General features: G+C 32.1%; 3 protein-coding genes and 1 long non-coding RNA gene across 4 annotated transcripts; all 4 read right to left on the bottom strand.

Moving 5' to 3' along the window:
• Positions 1-384: 384 nt before the first annotated feature.
• On the bottom strand, positions 385-917 carry LOC133801017 (uncharacterized). The gene is made up of 2 exons (XR_009876705.1): positions 780-917; positions 385-660 (listed from the first exon to the last, which is right to left on the bottom strand). It is a non-coding gene; the product is annotated as an uncharacterized LOC133801017 (long non-coding RNA).
• A 72-nt stretch (positions 918-989) lies between these two features.
• LOC133799330 (putative disease resistance protein RGA3) lies at positions 990-8271 on the bottom strand. Its single transcript, XM_062237349.1, has 5 exons — positions 8227-8271; positions 7822-7908; positions 7531-7710; positions 1206-3850; positions 990-1134 (listed from the first exon to the last, which is right to left on the bottom strand). Exons 1-5 carry the CDS (start codon positions 8269-8271, stop codon positions 990-992), a joined length of 3102 nt encoding a protein of 1033 aa, XP_062093333.1.
• Positions 8272-18031: 9760 nt separating this feature from the next.
• On the bottom strand, positions 18032-19672 carry LOC133801754 (putative disease resistance protein RGA4). The gene is made up of 2 exons (XM_062240005.1): positions 18522-19672; positions 18032-18402 (listed from the first exon to the last, which is right to left on the bottom strand). Exon 1 carries the CDS (start codon positions 19577-19579, stop codon positions 18551-18553), a length of 1029 nt encoding a protein of 342 aa, XP_062095989.1. The 5' UTR covers positions 19580-19672; the 3' UTR covers positions 18032-18402; positions 18522-18550.
• LOC133799329 (putative disease resistance protein RGA3) lies at positions 19621-21559 on the bottom strand. Its single transcript, XM_062237348.1, has 2 exons — positions 19781-21559; positions 19621-19686 (listed from the first exon to the last, which is right to left on the bottom strand). The coding sequence occupies exons 1-2, from the start codon at positions 21557-21559 to the stop codon at positions 19621-19623; spliced, it is 1845 nt and encodes a 614-aa protein (XP_062093332.1).
• Positions 21560-22892: the final 1333 nt, after the last annotated feature.

Raw genomic sequence — 22892 nt, 5'->3', positions numbered from 1 at the left:
TGATATCTTTCTGATCAAACAATTGTTTAACTATTTCGCATTAATTAAATTATTTGTTAAATTCAGTTGGTAATCTTAAAAGATAGAATTTCAAATTCAATCAATGAAGTAAATTAAGTGTTGAATTAATCACACTAAAGTAAGAACTTATGCAATCACCTAGATATATATAACTATTTTTTACATTTTTATTTAGTATGAATGGAATGAATCAGAATCATTAGATAACAACTCATGTAAACATTTCCTTATTCAAGTAAAAATATATATAAAAAAAATAATAATATAAAAAATACATTTGGTGAAGGAGCATCAATAGAATTAGAGGCATCCCAACTAGGTTGGCACCCAACTAATTCATCTATCATATGCTCAACAAACACCAAATAAAGTAGATATATATTCTGATTAAAGAAATGAATACACAAGAGTTTACAAACAATCCAAATGAAAACTAAATTCTAAATTGGAATTGGTAAAACACCAATCCAGAATATGCCTCGTTAAAACCTTCTTAGATAAAAAACCTCAGTGGGAAAAAGTCTAAGAAGGAAAAAGAGTACATACTCAAAACACAACACAACAAAACAAAACAAAACAACATAATTCGAATGAATAATATCATATCTCGAGCAATTTCCAAATCCAACTCCTGGAACCCTGACCAAAAAAATACAATATCAAAGATAGCTAATAAATAATTCTTATTATAGAACACTAATTACGGAGGCATTAGCTTGAATAAGGTATTTGTTGCAAAATAAATGGATTACACATACCTTGAATAAGGATATTTGCATCTTGAATATTAGTTTGTTGAAGAAGATGTCCCAATACCATCATTGATATTGCTCTCATTGCCTTCATGGTCGATCCAAATTCCATCTTTTCGCACAAAATCAAAATTTATTTCAATGTTTGGGATGTGACATATTTTGTCCCACTCCTTACTTGTTCTCTTCTGACAATGCTCCTCCATAATCTCACACTTACGTATGGATAATTGTTTGAGTGAGGTTATTGTTTGCAAAAACTGAGGTAGTTCTTGTAGACTCGGACATTTCCAAAATTCCAAGTGCATTAGACATGGCATTATTCTTATTGTTGATGTAATGTTGCTCCATTCCCACTTTTCTAGTTGCTTCATGGACTCAAAGTAGATCACTTCTAATTTTGGAAATAAAATCAATGGAGAATCTATAAACACTCTATCCATTTCTGTGTCCCCATCTTCTTGGTCTTTTTTCTCTTCTATTCCATAGAATTCAAGGCCCAACTTTTTTACATTATTCATGCCACTTACGGATAGCTTCTCGAGAACTGGCAGCTTTCCAAAAGAAGGTAAGATCTCACAATTCACACAAGAGTAGAGGCATATTTGTTTTAGATTAACCAATGACATCAACCATTTGGGGCGTGGAGACAAGCTGGCCCCCATGAAATCCTCAATGCGTAACATTTTCAAGTTTGTGTGTGGCTCCAAAGCTTCGAATATCTTTATATCATCTCCAAATTCATTATTTTGATCTTCAATCCTTCCAAAATCAAGAATTAAAAAAGAAATTTGGTCATTTTTTTTCAAATCTATTTTCTTTGCATCCTCCACATTTTTTATATTTCCACAATCCTTTATTTGAAACACATTACTAAATCGAAGGCTCTTCATTTTTTCTAAATCCTGTATATCAAAATATTCTCCTTTATTCTTATTCTCATCGTTAGGAATAGCCAACATATCTAATGTTTGAAGGCAAGTCAAATTACCAATACCTTTTGAGAGTCCTTTTAATTTAAAACACTCCCTTAAATAGAGATGTTTTAAATTTAGTAGTTTCTCCATCCTTTCTGGTAGCCTTGAAAGTGAAGAGCAATATGACAAATTTAGAGTTTGCAAATTACACAGGTCACATAAAGTCTCTGGTAATTCTTCCAATACTCCATTGCCGACTAAATTCAGATATCTCAAATGTAACAAATTTCCAATACTCTTTGGTAATTTCTTGATCCCACATCTTCTCAAAGTTAATGTTCGAAGGAATACAAGATCTGAGAACAGTGATGCATCATCACTAATAGTAGTTCCTGTGTATGGCAAAACAAGTAAGGAGCGAAGATTCTTTTGATTCATTCCTTTGTATTTCATGACAGGAACTTTTGTGCCAGCTCCGACTTCCAAGCACAAATGACGAGCCTTTTCATCAAGTAGTTTCAACTCCTCTTCAATATTGTCATCAACTACCAAAGTGACACATTCATCACTTGTCAAAAATTGAGCAAAGTCATGCACTATGTCATGCATCTTGCAACGGGTGATAACGCCATCAAGATCTTTTCTAAAATCTTGAAAGAAGGATCTCATGACTAAAGTTTCAAAACAATCATGACCTTCTTTTTTTGAGTTATTGCCACATCCTACAAAACTTTGCGACATCCACATCCCAACCAATTGATCTCTGACAAATTCATAATCCTTTGGAAATATTGAACAATACGAGAAACATCGTTTTTCTTTTGCGGACAAGTCATAATAACTTAAGAAGAAAGGAGTAAAGATGTTTTCAAAATCCTTGGATTGCCACAATTCACTACTTAGAACATCCTCCCATTGAGTTTTGGTCTTTTTAAAGCACATGAGACTTCCCAAAATTTTTGCAACAAGAGGTGAACCCTTGGCCTTTCTAGCAATTTTTTGACCAACTTCTTCTAGTACACGACACTCATCCTCATTTCTTTCAAAGAATGCAAGTTTCTTAAATATTCTCCAACAATGCTCTTCAGACAGCTCCTCCAATGTAATCACGCTCTCCGCTGTGACTTCCATTACAACAACAACTTCCTTTTTCCTTGTAGTTACAAGTATTCTACTTCCCACACCACCATACTTCAAAGGAATCCTTAATTGCTCCCACTTCTGCCTATCCTCAGTCCACACATCATCCAAGATAAGAAGATACCTCTTTCCTTCGATACACTTATGCATATATTGGAGCAAGTTTTCTAATTCATTGATATTTGGGGCACTACCTTCAATGGATTCAACAATGGCTTTTGCAATCTTAATCTCTTCAAATGGTTCCGAAACACATACCCAAATTCTAAGATCGAAGTGATCCTTGACCTTCTTATCATTATACACCAACTGGGCTAGAGTAGTCTTCCCCATTCCCCCCATACCTATAATAGGAATAATATTGAAGGTTTGATCCTGATGAGTACAACTATCCTCAGCTAACAACCTACTAACCAACTTGTCCTTATCATTATTTCGCCCAAACACGTCAGTTTCAATAACAAACGAGGTTGTCCTAGGTCGCTCCATAGGTTGCTCTAAGGTTGTTGTGCTAAGTTGAAACCTATCTTTCTCTCTAGCAATCCTATCTAGCTTTTTATTGAGGCCTTTGATTTTGTGAGCGATGTCATGACGCAGAGTAATTCGATTAACTTTGGATTTGAAACAAGAAAAAGGTGATGGAATAGAGAGGCATACCTTCTCATTAATGCTAGTTCGAGAAGAAGAAGCATGTTCACCTTGTTGTTTCTGATCTATTTTGAGTTTCAAAATAGCAGTGCTCCACTCATCCAACACGTTATCCATGTCGAACGACACATCTTTCAGCCTATCCACCCATTTTCTCACGCTTTGATCAGAAAATTGTCTTCTTTCCGCATCTTCGAGCACAGCATGAATAGCTTCGAGATTGGTCTTCAGCTGTTGAACATCTTCATCCACGTCCTTCACCAGTCTTACCTCTTCATTAAGTCCTTGAAAAGCGAGTGAAACAAGCTCCTTTATGAGACCAGAAACTAGAGCCTCAGCCATGGCAATGCTTTGAGCTTCAATGCTTAGAGTCTAAAAACAGATTTGATTCACAATAATAGAAATGAATTAAGAGACAACATGATATGGAGTATATTAAAATTATATATATATAAATATGTAGTATATTATATTCATTATGCGCGTCATAGTGGACTAATTATGATTAATTATTCTACCTTAATCGTGGGAATCTTATCTTTTTTAAAGAATAAAGAAAGATCATCATCGTTTTATATGTATTAAAAGAGCAATCCCTAACTAATCCCCAACCATGTGACCCTACAATATTTATTCTCCTAAGTCACAAAAATTTAAATTATACTATATATGTAATAATGAACTTGGAAAGGTGGGTTGGAACAACTGATACTCCTATTTGTTTACTCAAAGTTTTTTTTTTTAAGTAGTCGCCCATGATAAACATAAAACCATATAAATATACAAGTTGTCCACTTTTTAGATAACCAAGTTCGAACATCTTTAATGAAGTGCCAAAAAACTGGCGCAATGCTATATTTTGCACATCTTACAAAAATTATATCTCTAATGGTGTTCTAAAAAGTATGCCAAATTTGACATATGCTAAGACCATTTCTAATGCAAGATGTAAATTTTGTGCCAAATTTAGCACAAAAAAGGAGTCAATGATATATTTGACTCAATATTTGTAATTGTGCTCCAATGCACAAGATGCAAATTAACTAAAAAAAGTCAACAATTCATTTAATATTTATTGATAATATACAAAAAGTACCCAAATTTTTATTTTTGTAAAAAATATAATTATTAATTATTAGTTAATAAATTAGTGACAACATGGTAAATAAAAAAAGTGACACTAATTGTCGTGCTAAATTTGGCTCATGCTATATCTTGTGCCAAATTTGGCACAACTTTAAGCATGTGCCAAATTTGACACACCTTTTAGAACACCATTAGAGTGATAATATTGTTAAAATATGCTAAATATAACAATGCACCACATTTTTTGCACTCCATTTAAGATACTCTAAAAGTTGTGCCAAATTTGGCACAAAATATAATATGGGTCGAGAAGCAATAGAAGAAAAATAAGAACAAGAGCAAAACAATAAGAAACTCTCACTCACACAACCAAAGTGAAGAGTATTGGGGATCACCAACTTGAACAAGGTATGAAACCTTTGTCCAAAAGCTTATTTCATCCTAACTCAAGCATTAAGAGATCTCTCACGGATTTTGGAAATGCTTTCTAGAATAATCAAGCCTCAAGGTGTTTTCTAGCCAAGTGCTCTAATGAATAGAAAAGTTGTGTCTTTAAAGTGAGCAATAGGCTCCTATTTATAGAGTTTAGAGACACCCTTTGAATTTCAAATTCCACCAACCCCCATGGTTGTTACCAATGATTAATTGGATGTTTATGGAATTAAAAATGAGATTTGGGAATTATTTGGGTTTTTGGAGCCGTTCAAAAAGAATTGAAAAAACTGAAAATCTTGTCAGATTTTCACCTATGGCCGCGCCCAGAGACATCAATGGCCGCGGCCACTGCTCTCTGTCCCACAGGCCGTGGCCACCAACATCCTATGGTCGCGGCCACTGACCAGTTTCAGCACTTGAAATTATGTTGTTTTTCCAAACGGTTCCAAACCCTCCCAATTGATTTTGTAACCCCCAAAACACATTATTAGGGTTTAAATCTTATCTCTAATAGTTATTTCACATATGGCTTTAAGAAATTCATCTCAATATTGTGTAACAACAAATTTACACAATAAGGGGTAATATTTGGAAGTTACAAATTTGTTGCTGAATTTGTAACACCAAATATGTTACATATTTGGATATTTCTCATATATCTAAATATTGTAACTCTCTATTATATGTTACAATATGTGATACTCTCTATTATATGTTACAATATTTGTTGATGTCCCTGGGCACGGCCACAGGTGAAAATCTGACAAGATTTTTAGTTTTTCCAATTCTTTTTTAACGTCTCCAAAAACCCAAATAACTCTCAAATCTCATTTTTAATTCCATAAACATCCAATTAATCATTGGTAATAGCCATGGGGGTTGGTGAAATTTGAAATTCAAAGGGTCTCTCTAAACTTTATAAATAGGAGTCTATTTCTCACTTGTAAGAAACAACTTTTCTATCCATTAGAGCACTTGGCTATAAAACACCTTGAGGCTTGATTATTCCATAAAGCATTTCCAAAATCTGTGAGAAATCCCTTAGTGCTTGAGTTAGGGGGAAATAAGCTTTTGGACAAAGGTTTCAAACCTTGTTCAAGTTGGTGATCCCCAACACTCTTCACTTTGGTTGTGTGAGTGAGAGTTTCTTATTGTTTTGTTCTTGTTCTTATTTTTCTTCTATTGCTTCTCTTCTCATCATTCTTGTTATATTTACTTGTATCTTTGTTTAGAGTTGTCATCTTTATTTCTTTTGTTTCAAACACTTCACTTTATTTGTATCTTTTGCTTAGAGTTGTATTTCACTATTCTCTTCTTCTATTTCTTCTTTTGTTTATTTGTATTTTTCAGTCATAGAGTTGTAACACTTTATTTAATCAATCCTTATCTATTGTATTTTTTTCATAGAGTTGTAAATTTCTTACCATTTCCATTGAGGCAAATATATATTTTCCTAACAGATAGGCCTTAATCTGGACCCATCGAGGCTAGTCGAGTCCTATCGAGGCAGATATTGTTATGTATTAATCTAGACCCATCGAGGCCAATTGATTCCTATCGAGGCATATATCTTTATGTATTAATCTGGACCAATCGAGGCCAATCGAGTCCTATCGAGGCATATCTCGTTATGTATTAATCTAGACTCATCGAGGCCAATATCGTTATGTATTAATCTAGACTCATTGAGGCCAATCGAGTCCTATCGAGGCATATATCGTTATGTATTAATCTAGACTCATCGAGGCCAGTCGAGGCCAATCAAGTCCTATCGTGGCATATATCGTTATGTATTAATCTAGACACATCGAGGCCAGTCGAGTCCTATCGAGGCCTATTGAGGCAGATTTGGTTAAGTATTATTCTGGACCTATCGAGGCATGTCAAGGAAGATTTTGTAAAGTATTATTCAAGACCTATCAAGGCCAATCGAGTCCTATCGATGCAGATTTGGTTAAGTATTATTCTAGACCTATCGAGGTCTATCAAGGCATATTTGGTTAAGCATTATTCTAGACCCAATCGAGTCTTATCGAGGCAGTTCGTTTGACCCATCGAGTTTTGTCGAGGCAAACAAATTTTGTGAATTTAGTAGTTTTTTATTTAATAACTTTCAAAAAAATAATGTTTGATAAAAAACCAAATACAAAACTAACTATATACTATATTATACAAGATGTGTATCAAGAAAATGTAAAGAGCATCACGGTAACAAATTCTGATAAAATAGGTCCACACACCACTTGGTCCTGAAATGCGGCATGTTCTCATCGATAATGGTATCGATTGGTAGCCGGGAAACTAAATGCTCGATATGTTTGATGGAAAACATACCACAATCCACACTGCTTATAATCGATTTTGTATCAATACAAGATAAAAATAACTTTAATATTCAGATTTCAAAAAACACTAATTAAATAGGGGAATACCTTGTCTTAGTCTAACGACACTCAGGAGAAATACGACAATACGAAAAAGGCTTTGCTTTCTGCTCAAGATATGTTTGGAGGTCCTCAAGTTCATCAAACATCACCATTAAAGTATTTTGCGATGACCCGATCACTTGAAAGATGCTTTCTCAACTCATCTGGGGACGGGGTGTTCCCAAAATTCAGCTCGGTGACTACGGAAAACTCTGCAATCCCAAATCTGCAAAGAGTGGTTCCCAAGTAGAACTGGCCCTCTTCAGGCTTCTTGCTTTCCACCTTCTGCAACATAAGTTGATGCAGTAGAACCCCAGAAAACTAAATGGCTTAGCCTTGAAGAACTGTCCCAATGGGCATGCCTTTGCCCATTCAATTAGCCCATGCCTCCTAAACTGCTATATAAGGGTATCCAAGTAAGCAATACCCCTTAAGGACACGACTAGAAAAGTGCTTCTCCAATGGTACAATGAAATCAAGCATCTAAAAACAAAAACAAAAACAAAATATTAGGAATATATTTTAAACAATCTGGTAAACATCAAGGACCATCGAGGCATGTCGAGACCCATCGAGGTTTTAAAAAATAAAACGACAAATAAAATATCGAGGCCTGTCGAGGTCTATCGAGGCACATGCAAAATCAGAATATACATAATCCTTTCGAATTCTATCGAGGCCTATCAATGCCCATGCTAAATCATAAAAATACCTAACTCTATTGAGGCATGTCGAGGTAACACACAATAGTGATGCTGACCATTACTATTGAGGCCTGTCGAGGTCTATCGAGGCACAGACAAAATCAGAATAGACATAATTCTTTCGAATCCTATGGAGGTCCATGCTAAATCATAGAAATACCTAACTTTATCGAGGTCTATCGAAGTCTATCAAAGCAATGCAAAATCAGAATATATCTAACTTTATCGAGGCCTATCGAGGCAAATGATAAAACAGAGTATGCCTAATTCTATCGAGGCTTGTCGAGGCTTATCGAGGCACAATCAAACACAGAACCTAACATAACTATCGAGGTCTATCGAAGTCTATTGAGGTGAACAAAAATCTAAAAAAAAAACCCAGATTTCTTTATTCCCCAGCCCTGATCTATCCTATGAATAAAAAATTAACAAATAAACCAGGCCCAAACAATTTCTTGCAAAATAACAAGTAAATCTCTCACTTTTTTCTATTTCAGGGTTGTTTTGACAATCCTCGTGGGTTTTCTCACCTTCCTTTTCAACTCCGGTCGAGATTTCTTGTCACTTTCTGTGCGGTCGTGGTCGTGGAAGAAAATGCCAAAAATTCGACAGTGAATGCGAAAGGAGAATAAGAGATTTTGGGGATTTTTGTTTTAGGACCGAGAGAGTGAGGGAGAGAATAGAGAGAGTCCGAGATAGTAGAGAGAGAAAGTGAGAAACAAATGACAAGGGTATTTTTGGAACTAAGGAAAATACTAGGATCAAATGGACATGTATATAGTGGGTAAGATATTTTTGTTATGGCATCAATAGTCAAATTTCCCTTTTATAGTGCAATTTGCACTTTGGTTTACTTTCTGTTGACCACGATTTTGGCTAAGGCGAGTAGACGCACAAACGACAGTAAGCCTTGAGTAGACACAAATAATATTTTATAGTGGTTCAGCCCCAATTTGTTGATAATAGCCTAAGCCACTTGGAGTTATTATATATGTCCCTACACTTAAGATCAGATGAACCTGAGCCAACTGAATTTCTTAAGTATAAGTCGAAAAGTACAATGTTTCTCTCTCTAAGTTCTCTCAGAAAATGCCCCAAGAATGCCCCAAGTAACAGTCTCAAAGTCTCAAAATTAGAGAGTTTCCAAGTCTCAAAAAGATCAACCCCTTTAAATGATGGCATGAGCCCTTTATGTATAGGCTTATGGACCGAAAAATCTCCCGTTTTGACGGAGTCCTTAGTTATTTCAACCAACTTTAATTAATTAAGTAATAAACAAATTTAAATTACAATAATATATCTATTACCCCGTGATATCTGAGAGATTCGTGCAGTAGTTACGAGCAATTCGGGTTGAAGTTGTTACTAAGATTTGTAAAAAAAAATCACTAGGCAGGTAACTCAACATACCTGGTCGGCTAAACTTCCCTTCTGATGTGGCTGGTCAGGTAAGACTCCCTTCTAATATGGTTGGTCGGGTAAGATTCCCTCCTGATGTTGCTGGTCAGGTAAAACTCCCTCCTGACCAGGCAAATTCTTATCTGATCGGGTAAATTACTTCTTGACTAGGTAAAACCATCTTTTCGACCAATGTTCTTCCGACCTGTGACATGACTATGTAGATCATTTCCTAACCTTTGCACTTTCCTTGGTTAACACATTTTTTAACCATTAATGCTCAACTTGGTAGCAATGAGCTACCACCTGTCACCTCTAATTGTCACATCATTAAACTGAAATTTTGGGATAACACTTTCAATAGCTTTAGCTAAATAACTTCTTTTATTAATGAATTTTTTGTATTATCCAATCTACTCCTGAAATAAAATAATAATAAATTAAAACAAAAATCTTAATACTATCATTTTCTTCCACACTCATTGCCAATCCACCTAATCCCAAACATGTGACCCTACAATGGTAAAGAAGGTGAGATTGGTAATGATTTATTAGCTACATATGAAGTAATATGAAATAAAATAGAGAAGTTTATGTAAATATGGGAAAAATATATATAATTTCTAAATTTATGGGAAAAAAAATAATTATACAAAATATGGTAAGTTTTGGAAAAAAAAAGTTTAAAATATGGTAATTCCATAAAATATAAAAAATAAATTACCATAGAAATAGACTTCTATGCATATTGAAATTAAACTGGATTAACTAGGTGATATAGCTGCTGCTATTCCAACCAGAGTAATTTTCAAAGTTGTTTCACATAATATAATCATGGCTTTTTAGCCAAACTGTGCTTCCCAACAAGTTTATATATATATATATATAGAGAGAGAGAGAGAGAGATGGACCTCAACATCATCTCCACGACTCCGTCTACGGCTGCGTGGGCATAATCACTCTGCTCCAACATCAACTCCGGCAGCTCCAGATGGACTTCAGCTCCACCAAATCCGAGCTCTCCAAGTACCAGAACCTCGGCCTCATCACTCACACTAAGAATATTATATATATATATATACACGTCTTCTATTTCTTCTTCTAATTTCTTTCTTCTTTTTCTTCTTCTAATTTCTTTCTTCTTTTTCTTCTTCTAATTTCTTTATTCTTTTTCTTCTTCCTCTTTTTCTTCTGTCTATTCTTTTTTTTTTCCTTCAAATCTTGTTTTATTCTTCTGGTTATCTTCATTTACTTAACAAGTTTTTTGTTAGTGGAAATCCCTAAATCTATGTGTTCTTTGCCTTTATTCATTCTATTATTAATTGAGGATTTGCTTTGGAATTGTTCACTGTGCTTCTAGAAAACCCTACTGATGACAGCGTTGAAGTCCCTGTTGGGTTTGTGACAGAATGTGGTTCTATTCTCTCTCACCCAAAGGATTGCACAGTATGGTCACTTTGGAATATTTTGTACTTTGTACTTTTATTTGTTTACTGATATGTGTGTTTATCATTCCTCATGTGATGGAGTCTTATCTTCTTCCTCTTTTTCTTCTATCTATTCTTTTTTTTTTCTTTCTTCAAATATTGTTTTATTCTTCTTCTTCACATCTTATTTTGTACTTCATATTTGATTTTTCTGGGTTTTTTTTTCTTCCAAATCTGTTGAAGTAACCAGGTACCATGACACATGATTCATTTTATTCATATCTAATTTTTTTTAGACCTAGCTGTAACCAGTTACAATAACGATTTATTTAGATTATTTTGTTTAGATTTGATTTTGTTTTCATACCTGACTAAGTAACCAGGTACCATGACAATTGGTTCTTTTTTTTTAGATTTGATTTTTTTTAATCTCGATGTAACCAGTTACGATTATGATTAGTTTAGATTTTTTGTTTGAATTTTATTTTTTTCCAAGTCTGGCTAAGTAACCGGTTACCGTCGCAACTGTCTCTGATTTTTTTTTTTCAGACCTAGTTGTAACCAGTTACCTTCACCATCAATTTAGTTTATTTTTTTCATATAAATTTTTTTTCTTCCAAATCTGACTAAGTAACCGGTTACAATTCAATTGATATTTTGATAATGGTACATTACTTAAAAAAATAAAAATGATTTTTATAGTTGTAACCAAGTACTACAACACCTCTTAAATTATAAAACTAATTTTTATAGTTGAAACCAGTTACCACACATCATTAAAAAAAATGGACACTGGCATACGATTATTATTACAAAAAAAATCAAAATTGTTTTGATAGTGGTAACTAGTTACTGTGGATAACATGTTTATTAAAGAAGATAAAAAATGGAAGAAAAGAAGAAGAAATGAGAATAAAAAGTAACTGGTTACACCTAGGTCTAAAAGAAATCAGATATGAATTAAATGAATCAGGTGTCATGGTACCTGGTTACTTGAACAGATTTGGGAAAAAAAACCAGAAAAATCAAATATGAAGTTCAAATACGAAGGTCGATTCATTTGGCTTTCTTACATACCAAGAGAATGGTTTTCGGATGAGCAGCTAAATGATTGCAGTGTCATAGAGGCTTTCTTTGTGAGTGACACTACAAGAAGATTGCATGTAGAAAAGTGTGGCCTTCGCCTTTTATTTCAGCATGATGAATATGAGTTTAAAAAAACAATTGCTCACTGTATAAAGTCATCGTTAGAAAATGAGGATCTTGTTTCCTCACTGCCTCGCAGTGGTTGTGAGGCAGGTCCTAGCAAAAGCAGCTGCAGCACTACTAAGGTGGAACCTCTCTCTCTCTCTCCCTTGTTTGATAAAAATGTATTGCTTTTAACATTCTTGGTTAAGAAGTAGATATCCCTGAGAAGGTGGAAAAGAAGTCAAGTAGATAATACTCAACAAAAAGAAGAGAGAGAGAGAGAGAGAGAGAGCTAGTTTCGATGAGTTTTGGGCTAATGTTCTGAGTCTCCAACAATAGCCAATTAAAGAGAGAGAAAACACAAATAGACAGGCCAAACGAAAGAGTACTTACAGAGAAAGAGAGAGAGAGAGAAGGAGAGTACACGTGTATTATACTGTACTAGTTTTCTGCTTATTATGTCTTTCACTGTAACAATGCTTTCCTTTTTCACATATTCACTTAATTATTTTACATTTTTAAAATATTCATTTCATTCTCACATGTTATATTTTAAACAAGTGCAATACTTTAGTACATATGCAAATGTTAGTGTTATTACTCTTAATAATGATAAAAATTAACACAAATAAATTAAAATTATAAAATATAATCTCAAAATAATAAAAAATAGGTACTAAAAAAGTATAAAAGATAAAATATGGTATACAAATAAAGTTTTACAAATATATGGGAAAAAAACTCCCATAAAAATATAAACAAAAAAAATATGCCATAAAAAACTTTTAAAAAAAAACTGCCATATTTTTCAAAATTTATAAAAAAATTCCATATTTGGTGTAATTTCCTCAATAAAATATGTGCAAGATGGAAAAAAAAATGAGTTTTGTTATTAAGTCAACTTTTTTTCTTTCATCGTTGGAAAATTATTAAATGGAATGTTGATGATCTCAACTCAGCCATCATCAAAATTATTTGTTTATTTATCAGGAAAAGCCAGGCAAGACTTTTTCATAGACCCCAGAACCCACTCTGATCTAATATCATTATTGTTTTAGAAAGTCTTTAATTATTAATTATGTTTTTATTCTAATATGTATTGTTTTTTTTATTAAATGAATATATATGTATATATGATATTTTTAATGTCTTATTTAAAAACAAATACATAACAACAAGGAGTTTGGCTTGGCATATTGTAGTCTAGTAAATTTGGTGATAATATATGGAAAGATATGTTAAATGGTAAAAGTTATAAACTTAATCTCAAATATATTTACATATATATTATTTTGTTTGTAATGATATATTTTTTTTGTCGGGAATAAATTTATTTTATTCAAAATGGATAAAAAAGAGTACAAATTGGGAGGATTTTCTCCAACCAATAAAATTAATTGTCTAATAAAAAAGTATGGAAAGATACTCTTTGCAATTAGACAAAAGATTTTTTATATCAAAATTATTAATACCTAGATAATTTAATATGCTAAATTGCAGCAAGTAGATGACCAAATCTTGAACATAGTATAGTCCAACTAGTTTCACCAAAGCTTGAAATGAAAAGTCGACAACTCACCATTAATACAAACCAACAAAGATAAGTAACTTAATAAATTTGATAAACTTAGTTTGGTAGTTCCAAAGTGCTTACTGATTAAAAAAATGCTTAACAATATGGCCGGACATAATCATGGTAAGTAGCAAAATATTGTTAAACAATAAAGGGTTTATACTTTTTTGGACACTGTGTTTTTTCTGATTACCTGTTTGGATTATGTGTTTTAAAAAATTCATTTTGGACCCTATATTTTGTAAAGTAGTTCAAATAGACCAAATTTCGATGAAGAAAAAATTGAATATAATAATACAGTTTTTAAGCACAATGATTTTATTTTTATTCTGAATTATTAGTTTGGTGAATTATTTGTGATTTTAGTTTAAAAAACTTTGACCAAAATCGGATTTAGGGTTCTATTTGAACCATTTTACAAAACATAGGGTCCAAAAAATAAATTATCAAAATATAGAGTCTAAAAAATAATTTGTCAAAATACAATGTCCAAATAATTAATTGGACAAAACACATAGTCCAAAAAGATATAAACACTACAATAATTAATTTCTATGAAAAGAAGAAAAAACAAAATAAAGCTACAATAAATACATGTAAAATTACAAATTTAAAAACCACACCATATATAATTCTATTATATATAGTTTGTGAAAATGGTCTCATGTTTTATGTTTTCTGGAATAAAACATAAAACAAAACGAGAAATAAAACAGGACATGCATAAAATTGCCTATATTATTATAATTAGATCGAACTCTAACTCATTATTAGACTGGTTTGTTTCTTTCACCAAAGAGATGATAACAAGGATCATAATCAACAAAAATCTAATCTAAATTATGGTCATAATTTTGAAAATTGTATCTTTTTATAAAAATAAAAAATCATAATTATAGCAATCCAAAGAACCATATATATATTTTTTTAATAAATGTTGGTATAAAACTTAAACATTTAGAAATGAGGTGTAAACATAATTAGCTTTTAACAATACTTAATATTTACACAAATTCCAAAATCTAACAAAAAAAAAAAAGTTCCGCTTTCACCTAATTTTTTTTATATAAATCATCTTAAATAACCAATTAATTTAACTGTCTTAGTCTTTCAATGGTTTCATGTTAATAATCAAGACAAATCAATCCAAACACATTAGACAGTTAAAAGTTCAATGACTTCATTGTCAAGTTAGTTACTAATTTTGACCACCTCTTATGCATGATTAGGTTACTAAAGTTACTAGTAACTTAATGACCTAATAATATTAATGCATAATTACACCACCTCATATAAAATAAATTTGGAGATTCAGAAAATAAATAAAGGGAATTTTTCAAAAATATGGATTTTATACCATCAATGTGTAAAAATATGGGAATTATATTTTTCTTAATTTGTATGAGAAAATTTATTAAAGAAAAAGTTAAAATATGGGAAACATAATTAGTAGCTAAATAAAATATGGAAATGCCACATTTTTTTATCATAGTTATATTTTTTTTTATTTTGAAGGTAATTTTTTTTTAATTTTTAATTTTCTCCTTCATTTTTTTTATTATTTTTTTAGTTATTTTTTCTTTCTTTTTTTTCCTTACTTATTTTTTCTTTCATTTTTTTCTACCAACTTTTTCCTTCATCATTTTTTTCTTTCTATTTTTCCATTCTTCTTCTTCTTTTCATTTTTATTAATTTATCTATTTTTTTTATTTCATTTGTATTGTTTTTTTTCATATTTTTTCAGTTTTTTTCTTTTTTTTCATTCTATTTTTTCTTCATTTTTGTATTTATTATTTTCTCCTTCCATTTTTTTTCTTTTTTCACACATATGAGCTTTTTTTCTTCCATTTTTTCAGTTTTTTCTATCAATTTTTTCAATCATATTTTTTTTCTTTTCATTTTTCCATTATTTTTCTTCTTCTTCTTTTCATTTTTATTTATTCATCTTTTTTTTTCATTCATTATTTCTTTTGTTTTTTTTCTTCATATTTTTGTACATATTCTTTTCTCATTCCATTTTTTTCATTTTTTTCACACATATATTTTAATATTATATAATTATTTTACTATTTTTTATTTATTATCTTTTATTATTGTAATTTTTTTTATAGTTTTTTCAACTATGTGTAAAAAAATTCAATCAATTTTTTCAGTATTTTCTTTTTACTGTAACACTTATAGGAATACCAAAATTTGAAAAGAAAAATAATCAAAATATGAAAACATGAATGAGTAACTGGTTACCTTCACATTCTTTGTGCGTATATTTCTGGGGTAACTGGTTATCTTCACGTTCTGGTGTGTGTATATTTATGATTTATTTATGGTAACTGGTCACCTATGTTACTAAAATCATAGTTACTTCTTCTTCCTTTTTTAATGAAGTGTTCTTCAACTATTTCCTTCAAATTTGATGTTTCTTTTCATTCTTAATATGAGTAACTCGTCACCCCTCTTAGGTAACTGGTTACCTCTCTTATGGCAGAAAGTTACTTATCTCAGGATAACTGGTTACCCCTCCTGGTGCATGTTATTTAACCTAGTTCTAGGGTTTTTTTTTTACATAACTGTCAAAGATCAATCAAGTAACTGGATACCTTATCCAGGATTTGAAAAAAAAATGTACAATCTAAAAAAAAAAAAGAAAAAATGTTTATAATAAATAAAAAAATAATTTTAAAAACAATTCATATTACAAAAAAAAAATTGCAATACAACCAAAGAAAAATTTAATATAAAACAATATTGTTATACCCAGATTTCGAGCCATGAGAAGTGTAACCTCGAAAGCTGGATGCATAATGAATGAACTCGTAAAGTCTGGAATATGTTCCAAATCTAGACATCGAGCCTGCAAAGCTGAGATGACTTCGAAGATGGTGGCCTCGAAATCCATGAGCTCGAAAGGTAGCCCCCAAGGTGCATCTGTTCTCAGGGATGACCTCGGATCATGGGCTCCAAGCCTGACGCGCATACGATCTCGAAGTCATGTGGCCTCGGGAGATGTTATTAGCTCGAAAGTCGATAGGAGGCCTGGGAGAATAGGGCCTTGGTGATATAGGATAATAACCTTGAATATCCTAATGAGTCGTCTATAAGAGACGCGGTCTACATTTATTACTGTAAATCCCCTACAATCAGGGGATATTATTTGATTAGTTATACGCCCCCTGGTCTTCAGGGGACGTTTCCTTTTACATCGGATTACAGGCATTTAAGGTCATTTAATTTATTTGCATAAAAAGAGTAACTATCCAAAATATGTGGGATAGTATTCTACAATCTTCTCTATAAATAGAGAGGTCATGCACTATTGTAAAGGAACGAACTTTTGTGAGCTTAAGGAAAACTCTGGAGAATTCGTCCTTGAAGGATTTTCAGAGATATTCTTAAGTCTTAATAAGAAAGACTCATGGACTAGGCAGACTTAACTGTTGAACCACGTAAAAATCGTGTTTTGTATTATCGTATTTTTATTGGCCATTACTGTTTATTGTTTACGTGCTCTTCTTTCACTGTTGACGAAAAATGGCGTCAACAAATATAAAAAAACAAATAAGCTAAAAAAATAATAATCAAATTACAAACATACCAGTCCAAATTAATAAAACTTGTTTAAGAGTAAAATTATGGCATAAACCAACTTTTATACAAAAATATGAGAAAATAAACTCATAAAAGTAAAAATTCTTAAAAAAAAAGTCATAGATTAATTTTTTTTTAAAAATAAACCATATTTTTGTACATTCTATTAAAAACCTCATATAAAATATAATTTTCTCATAAATAAAATATCTTGAAAAAGATTTGCAAACGTATAAACGTTCTTTTTAAGGTAGTTTGACCAACAACAAATCCTCAAATGAGGACCTGATTAAACTAATAGTGAAAATTTAAGGGTTTAGATATAAACTATCCCAATATATTAAATTAATTGGCATTTAGTCCCTGATTTTTTTTTACCAAATCAAGTCTGTTTAGTCTTTAAAAAATAACAAAATTTTAATTGTTTTGGCTTTTCTGATTACAAACATGTATTAACGTGAATTGCTATGAATTTGGACGATGGAAAAGACCATAAGAGGTAAATTAAGTAAATTAATTGGCAACATGGTATTTTCAAATTCAATCAATGAAGTAAATTAAGTTTTGAATTAATCACACTAAAGTAAGAACTTATGCAATCACCAAGAAATATATAAATATTTTTTTTCATTTTAATTTAGTATGAATGGAATGAATCAGAATCATTAAGTAACAACTCATGTAAACATTTCCTTGTTCAAGTAAAAAATTATAAAAAAATAATAATAATATAAAACATACATTTGGTGAAGGAGCATCAATAGAATTAGAGACATCCCAACTAGGTTGGCACCCAACTAATTCGTCTATCATATGCTCAACAAACACCAAATAAAGTAGATATATATTCAGATTAAAGAAAATAATACAAAAGAGTTTACAAACAATCCAAATGAAAACTAAATTTTAAATTGGAATTGATAAAACACCAATCCAGAATATGCCTCGTTAAAACCTTCTTAGATAAAAAACCTCAGTGGGAAAAATTCTAAGAAGGAAAAAGAGTACATACTCAAAACACAACACAACAAAACAAAACAAAACATAATTCGAATGAATAATATCATATCTCGAGCAATTTCCAAATCCAACTCCTGGAACCCTGAACAAAAAAATACAATATCAAAGATAGCTAATAAATAATTCTTATTACAGAACACTAATTACGAAGGCATTAGCTTGAATAAGGTATTTGTTGCAAAATAAATGCATTGCACATACCTTGAATAAGGATATTTGCATCCTGAATATTAGTTTGTTGAAGAAGATGTCCCAACACCATCATTGATATTGCTCTCATTGCCTTCATGGTCGATCCAAATTCCATCTTTTCGCACAAACTTATCATTTATTTCAATGTTTGGGATGTGACAGATTTTGTCCCATTCCTTGCTTGTTTTCTTCTGGCATTGCTCCTCCATAATCTCACACTCACTTATGGATAATTGTTTGAGTGAGGTTATTGTTTGCAAAAACTGAGGTAGTTCTTGTAGACTCGGACATTTCCAAAATTCCAAGTGCATTAGACATGGCATTATTCTTATTGTTGATGTAATGTTGCTCCATTCCCACTTTTCTAGTTGCTCCATAAAACCAAAGTAGATCTTTTCTAATTTTGGAAATAAAATCAATGGAGAATCTATAAACAATCTATCCATTTCTATGTCCCCATCTTCTTGGTCTTTTTTCTCTTCTATTCCATAGAATTCAAGGCCCAATCTTTTTACACTATTCATGCTACTTACAGATAGCCTCTCGAGAACTGGCAGCTTTCCAAAAGAAGGTAAGATCTCACAATTCACACAAGAGTAGAGCCGTATTTTTTTTAGATTAACCAATGACATCAACCATTTGGGGCGTGGAGACAAGCTGGCCCCCATGAAATCCTGAATTTTTAAACATTTCAAGTTTGGGTGTGGCTCCAAAGCTTCAAGTATCTTTATATCATCTCCAAATCTATTATTTCGGTCTTCATTCCCAAAACTAAGAATTAAAGAAGAAATTTGGTCAAATTTTTTCAAATCTATTTTCTTAGCATCCTCCACAGTTTTTATACTTCCACAATCCTTTATATGAAACACACTACCAAATCGAAGGCTCTTCATTTTTTCTAAATCCTCTATATCAAAATATTCTCCTTTATTCTTATTCTCATAGCTAGGAATAGTGAACATATCTAATGTTTGAAGGCAAGTCAAATAACCAATACCTTTTGAGAGTCCTTTTAATTGAATACACTGGCTTAAATAGAGATGTTTTAAATTTAGTAGTTTCTCCATCCTTTCTGGTAGTCTTGTAAGTGAATAGCACCATGACAAATTTAGAGTTTGCAAATTACATAGATCACATAAAGTGTCGGGTAATTCTTCCAATTTTCCATTGCCGACTAAATTTAGATATCTCAAATGTAACAAATTGCCAATACTCGTTGGTAATTTCTTAATCTCAGAATGTCTAAAATATAATGTTCGAAGAAATACAAGATCTGAGAACAGTGATGCATCAACACTAATAGTTCTTCTATATGGTAAAACAAGTAAGGAGCGAAGATTCTTTTGATTCATTCTTTTGTATTTCATGAAAGGAAATTTTGTGTCGGGTCCAACTTCCAGGTTCAAATGACGAGCCTTTTCATCAAGTAATTTCAACTTCTCTTCAATATTTTCATCAACTACCAAAGTAACACATTCATCACTTGTCAAAAATTGAGCAAAGTCATGCACTATGTCATGCATCTTGCAACGGGTGATAACACCATCAAGATTATCTTCTATAAAATCTTGAAAGAAGGATCTCATGACTAAAGTTTCAAAACAATCATGACCTTCTTTTTTTGAGTTATTGCCACATCCTACAAAACTTTGTGACATCCACATCTCAACCAACAGATCTCTAGAAAATTCATAATCCTTTGGAAATATTGAACAATACGAGAAACATCGTTTTTCTTTTGCGGACAAGTCATTATAACTTAAGAATAAAGGAGTAAAGATGTTTTTAAAATCCTTGGATTGCCACAATTCACTACTTAGAACATCCTCCCATTGAATTTTGGTCTTTTTAAAGCACATGAGACTTCCCAAAATTTTTGCAACAAGAGGTGAACCCTTGGCCTTTCTAGCAATTTTTTGACCAATTTCTTCTAGTACACGACACTCATCCTCATTTCTTTCAAAGAATGCAAGTTTCTTAAATATTGACCAACAATGCTCTTCAGACAGCTCCTCCAATGTAATCACGCTCTCCGCCGCGACTTCCATTACAACAACAACTTCCTTTTTCCTTGTAGTAACAAGTATTCTACTTCCCACACCACCACACTTCAAAGGAATCCTTAATAGCTCCCACTTCTGCCTATCCTCAGTCCACACATCATCCAAGATAAGAAGATACCTCTTTCCTTCAATACACTTGCGCATATATTGGAGCAAGTTTTCTAATTCATTGATATTTGAGGCACTACCTTTAATGGATTCAACAATGGCTTTTGCAATCTTAATCTCTTCAAATGGTTCTGAAACACATACCCAAATTCTAAGATTGAAGTGAGCCTTGACCTTCTCATCATTATACACCAACTGGGCTAGAGTAGTCTTCCCCATTCCCCCCATCCCTATAATAGGAATAATATTGAAATTTTGATCCTGATGAGTACAACTATTCTCAGCCAATAACTTGCTAACCAAAATATCCTTATCATTATCCCGCCCAAACACGTCAGTTTCAATAACAAACGAGGTTGTCCTAGGTCGCTCCATAGGTTGCTCTAAGGTTGTTGTGCTAAGTTGAAACCTATCTTTCTCTCCAGCAATCCTATCTAGTTTTTTATTGAGGTCTTTGATTTTGTGAGCGATGTCATGACGCAGAGTAATTCGATTAACTTTGGATTTGAAACAAGAAAAAGGTGATGGAATAGAGAGGCATACCTTCTCATTAATGCTAGTTCGAGAAGAAGAAGCATGTTCACCTTGTTGTTTCTGATCTATTTTGAGTTTCAAAATAGCAGTGCTCCACTCATCCAACACGTTATCCATGTCGAACGACACATCTTTCAGCCTATCCATCCATTTTCTCACGCTTTGATCGGCAAATTGTCTTCTTTCCGCATCTTCGAGCACAGCATGAAGAGCTTCCAGATTGGTCTTCAGCTGTTGAACATCTTCATCCACGTCCTTCACCAGTCTCACCTCTTCATTAAGTCCTTGAAAAGCGAGTGAAACAAGCTCCTCTATGAGACCAGAAACTAGAGCCTCAGCCATGGCAATGCTTTGAGCTTCAATGCTTAGAGTCTAAAGCAGATTTGATTCACAATAATAGAAATGAATTAAGAGACAACATGATATGGAGTATATTAAATATATATATATATTCATTATGCGCGTTATACTGGGGCTAATTAGTCAAGAAAAATCTGTGTGGACTAATTATTCTACCCTTAATCGTGGGAATCTTATCTTTTGTAATGAATAAAGAAAGACCATCATCGTTTTATATGTATTAAAAGAGCAATCCCTAACTAATCCCCAACCATGTGACCCTACAATATTTATTCTCCTAAGACACAAAAATTTTAATTATACTATATATGTAATAATGAACTTGGAAAGGTGGGTTGGAACAACTGATACTCCTATTTGTTTACTCAAAGTTTTTTTTTAAGTAGCCGCCCATGATAAACATAAAACCATATAAATATACAAGTTGCTCACTTTTTAGATAACAAAGTTAGAGCATCTTTAATGAAGTGCCAAAAAGCTGATGCAGCTATATTTTGCACATGTTACAAAAATTATAACTCTAATGGTGTAAAAAGTATGCCAAATTTGACATATGCTAAGACTATCTCTAATGCAATATGTAAATTTTGTGCCAAATTTAGCACAAAAAATGAGTCTGATATATTTGACTCAATATTTGTAATTGTGCTCCAATGCACAAGATGCAAATTAACTAAAAAAAAGTCAACAATTCATTTAATATTTATTGATAATATACAAAAAGTAACCAAATTTTTATTTTTGTAAAAAAAATAATTATTAATTGTTAGTTAATAAATTAGTGACAACATGGTAAATTAAAAAAGTGACACTAATTGCCGTGCTAAATTTGGCTCATGATATATCTTGTGCCAAATTTGGTACAACATTAAACATGTGCTAAATTTGGCACAACTTTAAGCATGTGCCACATTTGACACACCTTTTAGAACACCATTAGAGTGATAATATTGTTAAAATATGCTAAATATAACAATGCACCACATTTTTTGCACTTTATTTGAGATACTCTAAAAGTTGTGCCAAATTTGACACAAAATATAATATGGGTCGAGAAGCAATAGAAGAAAATTAAGAACAAGAACAAAACAATAAGAAACTCTCACTCACACAACCAAAGTGAAGAGTGTTGGGGATCACCAACTTGAACAAGGTTTGAAACCTTTATCCAAAAGCTTATTTCCTCCTAACTCAAGCACTAAGAGATCTCTAACAGATTTTGGAAATTCTTTCTAGAATAATCAAGCCTCAATGTGTTTTCTAGCCAAGTGTTGTAATGAATAGAAAAATTGTGTCTTTCAAGTGAGTAATAGAC

This window comes from Humulus lupulus, chromosome 9 (genome assembly GCF_963169125.1).
Source record: "Humulus lupulus chromosome 9, drHumLupu1.1, whole genome shotgun sequence".
Lineage (NCBI taxonomy): Eukaryota > Viridiplantae > Streptophyta > Magnoliopsida > Rosales > Cannabaceae > Humulus > Humulus lupulus.
Note: the sequence above shows the minus strand (reverse complement) of the source record. Positions and strands in the feature narration are given on the sequence as shown.